General features: G+C 38.2%; 2 protein-coding genes across 5 annotated transcripts in view; both read right to left on the bottom strand.

The window, feature by feature from the left end:
* Positions 1 to 333: 333 nt before the first annotated feature.
* Positions 334 to 5287, bottom strand: LOC106514621 (adapter molecule crk). The gene is made up of 3 exons (XM_014003981.1): positions 4753 to 5287; positions 3433 to 4016; positions 334 to 2222 (listed from the first exon to the last, which is right to left on the bottom strand). The coding sequence occupies exons 1-3, from the start codon at positions 4970 to 4972 to the stop codon at positions 2088 to 2090; spliced, it is 939 nt and encodes a 312-aa protein (XP_013859435.1). The 5' UTR covers positions 4973 to 5287; the 3' UTR covers positions 334 to 2087.
* A 792-nt stretch (positions 5288 to 6079) lies between these two features.
* smtnl (smoothelin, like) overlaps positions 6080 to 8409 on the bottom strand; it is an 8708-nt gene continuing 6378 nt past the window's right edge. For all 4 annotated transcript variants that reach the window (XM_014003977.1, XM_014003978.1, XM_014003979.1 and 1 more), the window contains 5 exons: positions 8341 to 8398; positions 8128 to 8250; positions 7923 to 8040; positions 7053 to 7204; positions 6080 to 6974 (listed from right to left, as the gene is read on the bottom strand). In XM_014003977.1, coding sequence (XP_013859431.1) covers positions 6848 to 6974; positions 7053 to 7204; positions 7923 to 8040; positions 8128 to 8250; positions 8341 to 8398 — 578 coding nt within the window. In that variant the 3' untranslated portion in view covers positions 6080 to 6847. The remainder of the gene's footprint in view (positions 6975 to 7052; positions 7205 to 7922; positions 8041 to 8127; positions 8251 to 8340; positions 8399 to 8409) is intronic.

Below are 8409 nucleotides of genomic sequence, written 5' to 3'. Positions count from 1 at the left end.
TTCATTTAAAACACACAAAAATCCATTAAGCACCATCATAAACCATCTATAAAATCTAACATTAAAATAGGTCAACCTGAACCATATCAAACAGTGCACTTTTGAGTTTTCTCCAGTGGTTTTCCAGATAAACCATTCTGAAATGCAGGTATGCACTCAATGCAAACAAAACCCTTTAATCTGCATATTTTACCCAACAAATCTGATCACAAATACATATGAATACATCCAGAGTTGGACTTCATCTTTTATTTATCTGTGGTTTGACTTTTTATTTATGCAGAAGTGCGACAGAAAAAAAAATAACAAAAACAAATAACGAGATACAAGAACTGAAAAATAATGCATTTTTTATTAATACAACAGGTGCAGGTAGGACTGTACAGACTGTGTGGCTCAAAAGGCTTAATATGGCAATAAATGATAACAATAATGTAGTGTACAAAAATACTTTTCTTAAATGTGAGTCTCGAAAAGAAAAAGCTATAATTTTATAATAAAATGTAAACTCATAACAGATTTAAAACAGCTTGGATGCACAGAAGTGGAATYATGAGCCAACTTAAAAACACTTAAAGCAGATGATTTGTCACTTTGTTGGACTTTAAATATATTTAAATGAAGAAGAAGTTTAACCTCTTGGAAAGCATAATTTCAACATCTGACCCCAAATCAATTTACCTTTATCTGTTTACATTGATTTAAACCCCAATTAGTCTGTTTTAAAYCAAACACAGGTAAAGAGTGTTTATATTTACTTCCTCTTTTTGTTTTTTTAATCGAGTTGTTCAGTTAATGGAGCAAAATAAAAGAGAGGAAATAAAATATAAAACCTTTTCTTTGCTTTTCTGTTGAGCACAGCAGATTATTTTAGGCTGGATTTCATTTTAACATGTCTTAAAAAGTTCAAAAATGCATGTTCTGCTCCCCACAGACAAAAAAAAAAAAAAAAAAAAAAAAAAAAAAAAAAAATCAAGCATCACAAGTTGGAAAATTCCCACAACAACAAAAATATAGATTCAGAAACTAAAAACTCCTTAATTACACCCAGGGTCCCAAATAAAAAATGTTTTGGTTCCTTTTTTAAAAACATAGAAAACATAAAACTACAATAAATGTCATTTATGGTCCAAGAAACCAATTCAAGTTTGTTCTGAAAGTAAAACAAATAAAAAAAGGGTTAAATTAATATTTTAATTTTAAATTGATCATGCAGCTCGACAAAGAAAAAAAATGTTTTTATTTTGTTCTCAAAAACAAAGATGTGTCTCTGCCTTCTGAAAGTAAAATAAAATTCATTTTGAACTGTTCATTGCGAATGCTACGTATTTTTGTGAACTCATCTTAAGAGAAATGTTTAGATTTGATCGTGTGGCTCTGAGATTCATCGTTTATTTTTTAGAAAAACACCAAATTCAACTCGTTTCGCCTCCTGTGTGAATCACAAAAAATACAAAATAAACCCTTTCTCGGATCGGTTTGAGAGACGCTTTATTCCTCCTTCAAAAGAGAACCTGGAAGTTGAAGCTGTGAAGGATGAGTGCCCCCTAGAGGCTGCCTTCAGAACTGTTTTTAAGTGGCTGTGATCCAAACCCTGATCAGTTTTTATATTTGTTTTCTAATCTGTGGCTCCAAACTACAAATCTGCATCAAATTTATGTCCAACCACCTCAAAAACAGCCCAAAATGACATCTCATCTAAAAWAATAATAATAAAAAAGGCACATTTAGCTTAAAAACAATCAAATTAAAAATCYCTCTTTAACTGTAGCCATGAAGCTGGAGTTGTGTTTCCAACAATAAATATATCGAATAAAAAAACATCACTTGAATGAAAATAAAGATGTTATTTCACGAGTCGGAGACGCTTTCAGCTGGCTTTAAACAGTGATAATTGAGTAAAGAAAAGAAAAGCTAATATAGACAAACCTCAGTTTGACCTCAGTGTAAACTCTTAACACGAGTAACGTCCATCAAAATAAAGACCATCCAGCTGAGCTGGTTCTGGTTGGACCGCTGGAGCCCGAACAGTTCAGCTGTGTGCTTTTAGACATCCTGACAACTCGGCAGGTAAAAACTCGTTTCTCTCAGCTTTCGTCGTCGAGTTGGGGCTGCTCCAGCAGCCGAACGTGGGTGAAGGGGAAGTGGCCTCGTTTCCCTTTGCACTCGCCCTCCCACTGACCGTTCACATTGATCTTGGTCACYTTCACCATGTCGCCCACCTGTGGACAGGAAACACGAGGTTCACACTTAATAACAGCTCTGTTATACTCTACTAGAGACCGTCACGTGACTTTGTATGTGCTAAACACCACGCCATCTTGGAGAAGTCGTTCAACTCAATGCCTTCCCCTGGTGCAGCGTTGTGAAATTCCATCTGTACGTTGTTATTTGTTGTTGTTTGTAATAACAAGGTGTGTGTGTTTACTGTCAGAATCAACCTGTACTGACAAAAAAAGGTTGTATTTTAGTGTGTTTTAAAAATACTGATTTATGCCTTGGTTTGAATCTTCTGCTTCTATGTTGTCGACTTTTTTTATTTACCTGATTTTGACCAGGTTGTTAGAGAACATATCTGTTTTCAACAGACCTATCTGGTAAAATAGAGGGGATTTTTTTAATTACAAAAGCTGGTGTCAATCTGTGTAAAACAAACAAACGAAAAAACTCTTAATTTGTAAAAACCCAGCATTGTTTGGCCCTGTGCCTCTCGGACTCTTTCAAGATGGCGTCTCGCTCTGCACACGTGGGTCTATGTCTCCAGACCGGGTGTCAGGTCTATAATTTTTATATCACTGATATAAAATCTTGTTAAAATCCAATGAAAAACTGTTTTGTTTTGGCCACTGTGTTTTATTTTGAAACGATTACAAAGTGGAAACTTCTACAGGTGAGCTTCACCTTCACTGCCAGAATACGTGAAAATAAAGATAGCTGGCAGGATTAGCAGAAATTTGTTTTATTTCCATTAAACCCAAACTAGAAACCTGTAATGGATACGTTTTACATTTCCAATAAGACGTTTTCAAACTATTAATAGTATTCTGTCGAGTTAATTTGGGTTTCAGACAGAAATCTAAACTGTCAGCCGAGAAAACAGATTTCTATTTATAATGTATCTAATAAAGCAGCCTGTTTGTTTAATTGGACTCCTGCAGTAATGAACATATAATGTCCCATTCACAGACAAACGAATGGACCTTTGTGTCCTAAAGACGAGACACTGTGAAGGATCTGAGAGTCCAGAACGGTCTCCACTGAGAATAAACTGGTTCAGTGTTCATAAAGACACATTGTGTTTCTGTTCACACACACAGGAGTGAACTGGTCCCATAATCAGGACGAGCGGTGCTGCCTCGGCTCCGACCCAAAACAAAAGGACGAACAGAGTAAGATGTCTCACAGAGGACAGAGGGTCCACAGAGGTCTTACCTCCAGAGCCAGAGCCGTCTTGTCATAGGCGTTGGGGACCCTCTTCTGAACGGCCCGTGCGTAAACCGGTCCGTTCTGCAGGTTCGGGAGCTGAGTGTTGACCACGGGTTGAGCGTATGGACCCGGGTCCCCCAGAGGATTGGCCTGAGGGCTTCCCGTCCCGTCTCCACCGCCACCTAACCCCCCGACCCCCGCAGCCAGAGGACCCGGAGAGGTGGGTGAGGCGGGCCGGTACTTTTCAACGTAGGGCACGGGGATCATCCCGACTCGGCCCTCCTGGTTGGAGGCGCTCCACCACTGGTCCTCGGGCTTCTCCAGAACCCGCAGCACGTCCCCCGCACGGAAGGGGAGGTCCTCCTCGTCGTTGCCGGGGAAGTCGAAGAGCGCACGGACGAACTCGGCCTCCTCCGCCTGCTGCTGGGGAGCGCCGGAGGGGGCGGAGCCGTTGGACCCCGCGTTTCTAGCCCTGTTTACGGGTTCTATGAGGGTGGTGGTGTCCAGGTAGTGGATCTTGTAGAACTCCAGGAGGGACGGCAAGGCATCGAACTCCTGATCCCCGATCTGAAACCGGGGAGGAACCAAACCTGGAGAAGACCAGGCGATGTTGTTAGCGTATAGAACACAAAAATCACAAACATTTACACAAACACGTGGAATAAATCAAGTCACAGATTAAAGGATTGTTTATGCCAGAGTTTTAGATCATTTAATCAAACCTTAAACTTTAAGCTAATAAAAACAGGTTTTAAACAGCTTGCTCAATCTTTTAAGTATAGACCAGACTCAGATACTACCATAACAGATTTATGCTCAATATCCCTAAAATTAACAGATTAAGGTAAATTCAGTAAKTTGCTGTAGCAAAGAGAGGAAAAAYTCTTCCTCCRAACCAACATCTCTTCCTCTAAACACGGTCACGTGACAGAGTACCCGGAAGTTCAACTTCGAGCAAAAATATGTTTAAAAGTAGCTTAAAAAGTGACTAAATGACAACGAGTTAAAAAGGTAGTAAACAACTGCAAAATGTTGAAATGAAGAGAGGGATGGAGGGGGAAAAAACAGAATCCGATTCAAATAATGTTTTAAATGAGAAGAAGAAAAAGCGCGTAAAGGTCTTCAGGTGTTTCCAGCAGGAACATTCCTGAAACGCCAATCTGTTCAGTCATGTCCTGGTTGTGACATCGGAGCCTGAACGTTTCCTTTCAGACCCYCAAACCCACTGTGGACTACCGAATGTGAATGAAAATAAAGTCTTTACGAGTAAAAATGTAACTCCATTAATTATTATTAATTATATTAAGAGGAAAAGTTCCGTCTTACCTGTGCTGGACTGCCTGTTGTTGCTGATGCTGTTAATAATGTAGTGGGAAACTCTGGAGTTCTCCGACACCGACAGCACGTAGTCCCCGGGGCTGGTGATCGAGTCCCGCACCAGGAAGACTCCGTGCCTCTGTCCCTGGAGGAGGGCGACCGCGTCCTGGCGGCTCAGTCGGCCCCAGTACCAGCTGGTTCGGTTGTCGGAGTCGAAATTACCGGCCATGACGGTGCTGCTGAATCCCGGCGAGTCCGAGGCTCGAGGCCCTCTCTTCCACCACCTCTCCCTTTAACCCACAACTCATGCAAAACTTTGTTTTACCGACTCTCCCGCTCGGAAGTGAACGCAACAATTCCAGGACTTTTTTTTATTTTTCCTTATTCCAAAGGTTACGTAAACACGTTCAACGCACTGCTACACAAACACAATTAARAATAAAATAACTCAGTTATCTACAGCTTGAAGTTATAACACTGCTAAACTATTGGGCAACAAGAAGCTTTCGGGACTGACATGGCGGACCTCGGGAAAAGTTGACCTCGTCTACCGGAAGGAATAAATGGGAGTCAATGGGAGGCGTTCACGCCCCCTAAAAAAACACGAACTTATGAAACTTAGAGCAAACAAAACAYCCAGGGTCTTAATTAAATCAACTAAAACAAAATTAGAAAGTAGAAAGCAGAAAATTAAGTGTAAAAATACTATAATTATTATATAAAATTACACTGGTTCAGCAGTTTTTCAAAACAATATTTATTTGAGAAGTGTATGGAAGTCCATTTACACCAATAAAAAATGTTAAATTAATTTTTTCATAAGGATACCCAGTTACAATTTTTATTTGAACCACGCAATTTTTAAGTCCTATTTGTTTTAAATAATATTTCATACTTTCGGAGTTTGCCATCCTAAATACTTTTAAATTTCAAGAAAAAAAAGTCAATATATTACATGAACATTACCTGGTAATATGATGATTCTGTTTCTCATTAAAATTCCTTTTTTTTCCTTATAATTTTACAACTTTTTCTGGTAATATTGCATCTTTATTCTTCTAATATTATGACTTTATTATTTTACAAGTTTATTCTCATATTATGACTTTATTCTTGAAATAAAAAATCTAATGTTTTTTGTACATAAACAGACCTAAGTCTTAATAAAAAAAACTAAACAATAATGTTTTCTATGAAGTTTTATATGTATTTTCTTTTTGAATATTAACTTTTATATTTTTACTTTAAAAGTGGAATATTTTTATTTTATTTTTTAAATCCTCCCCAAAACTTAATAAGTAAAAAGAACTGAGATCTTAATAACAACCAAATAAGATGAGCTTTGAGATAAAATGTGATTTATTAAGGACTAAAAAAAAACATTATTTTTGGTGAGATTTGTGTTAAAAAAGTGATCCGTTTCAATCCTCCATAAAGACATAAAAACAAACCGTGCCACTTCACACATAACATTTTAAAGAGCTTTGAGATAAAACACAACAAAAAGTGTTTTTTAAAATATATATTTATATTTTCTTACAGCGCATGACAAACTGATGTGAATAAAGTGGTGTATTTTTTGTTATATTTCTATGTCTCCACTGAGTGAACTTGTTTTAAACACGTCTTTGTGGTGACAACAAAAATAAAACTAAATTGTTTTTAAAATAATTCTGATTTTCTTTTTTCTCCACCAGCAGGTGGCAGAATATCTCTCATATTTACTCAACCTTTAAACACAGAGGGGAAAAAAATTACAATAAAACACCTCTAATGTATCTTTTTCCTGTTATCTACATGTTTGTGTTGTAAAATTTAAAACACTTTGATGGGAAGCAGCTGGGTTGGTGTAAAAACTTAAATAGTCTTCAGTTTCACAAAGTGACGGCAGCTAAAATAGTCTCTACGAAGAGTTAAAAATGATTTTATCATGTATTCTGTAAACATGTGGTGCTTTAAAACTTTATGCACACAACTCTTTAAATCCAGATCCTGATGGTGAGCTGGACTAACGTTACGACCCAGAACCAAAGAGTTCTACAGGACTGAGATGAAAAGCTCTCCTGCCGTATAAATCTAAAGGCTTTTGGTTTTTGATGCAGAATTACTCAAACTTCTTCAGGTGGTTGTAGAGCGACTGGACGTAGGTAAACACACACATGGGGTCCGGCTTGTCCCCCATCTCCAGCATGTCGTCCACCTCRATCAGACGCAGACAGTCCGCCTGCTCCCTGAAACACGAACACATCAGTTAGRAAAGCGCAGCTTCATAATATTTAATTTGTCTCGTTTCTTCCTCTGCAGCTCACTCTGCTGTGGTGAAGGCCAGCTCCAGGTTCTTTTTGCGATTCGCCGGATTCAACGTGTTGTATTCGAACTCCAGCGGGAAGAAGGAGTGGACCAGAGCGCAGAAGGCCATTCCATCGCTCCAACAGGACGAGAAGTTCTGGATGTCTATGTTCTGACGGGGCAGACGACAAAGAAACATCTCATTAGAACAACTTCATCCAGCTAAGAAGAGAATTATAACACAAACAGAGAAAAAAGAAAACTGAAATCAGTGTTTAGTCGCTTAATTTTTGTTGCAACAATGCTTCTTGGAAATAAATTTTGTAATTCCTGTTTATTTCCCTTTAAATGGTGCCACATTTTTAAGAAAACACATTTAAAGGTTGAATTTATGAAGAAAAAAACTATTGTCTCTTGTTTTGAGGTATTTATTAGACTGGATCGGTAGCATGTGGAAGAACCATACACAGCCACAACAGCCTGGCACCTGACTCTGAAACTTAGCTTTCAGTGTGGAGATGATACGTGATCATAGAGTTTAAATAACTCTAGAGTGAGCCCTGTCTATCCAGTCCACAGTCAGCATCTGTGACAAGGCGGAGCAAAGATGGTGTCCGAACAGGGTGTCGGCTCACAGCTGACAAAGCAACAGCAAGTGGATCTGTGTCACATATTATTTATCATCTTTATTACAATAAAGTAATATAAGTGTTAATTATTTCATTCAACTAGCATGTAAAACAGATGGATGATATAAAAAATACATCCTTTATAAAAAAAAAACAAATTATTTAGACTTTTAGATTTCACCTAATAATAAAGTTTATTATTACCTTTCATAAATAACAATAAATATTTACCAGGGGACACTAAAATGTTCACTGTCTGACCTTGTAGCCGATGGTTTTCGAGCGACACCACTCCAGGAGGATCTGCTTTATTCCGCTGGCGCTGGAAACGCCGAAGCTCTGGGAGCGTTTCAATTTGGGTTTGGAGTCTTTCGCCCTGCTTGATGAGAAACATGGACGACTGTTAGGTCAAAAATCACAGAGAAATTTAACGGCCAAAGATGTAAATAAACTGAAACGCTCTTACTTTACAGGCTCCGAGTTCATTCTTTCGAACAGAGCTCGTTTAGCTTGAGCGCCGTTGGAGCGCGGGAGTGTTTGTGATTTCATCACTTCCTGTTTGAACTCGAACGCCCCGGATTTGTTTGATCTACGTGTGGAAAAAAAAAAACAAAAAAAAAAAACCACCATTAAACTGGGTTTTTACATGTTTTTGGAGAGATTTAAAATCAAAACTAACTTCTCCAGTTTGGGAGAGAATCCAGGATTTATAAAGGATTTGGAGGGAAGTAATTTCTCTGTAAAGAAA

This window comes from Austrofundulus limnaeus, unplaced genomic scaffold, assembly GCF_001266775.1.
Source record: "Austrofundulus limnaeus strain Quisiro unplaced genomic scaffold, Austrofundulus_limnaeus-1.0 Scaffold21, whole genome shotgun sequence".
NCBI lineage: Eukaryota > Metazoa > Chordata > Actinopteri > Cyprinodontiformes > Rivulidae > Austrofundulus > Austrofundulus limnaeus.
Note: the sequence above shows the minus strand (reverse complement) of the source record. Positions and strands in the feature narration are given on the sequence as shown.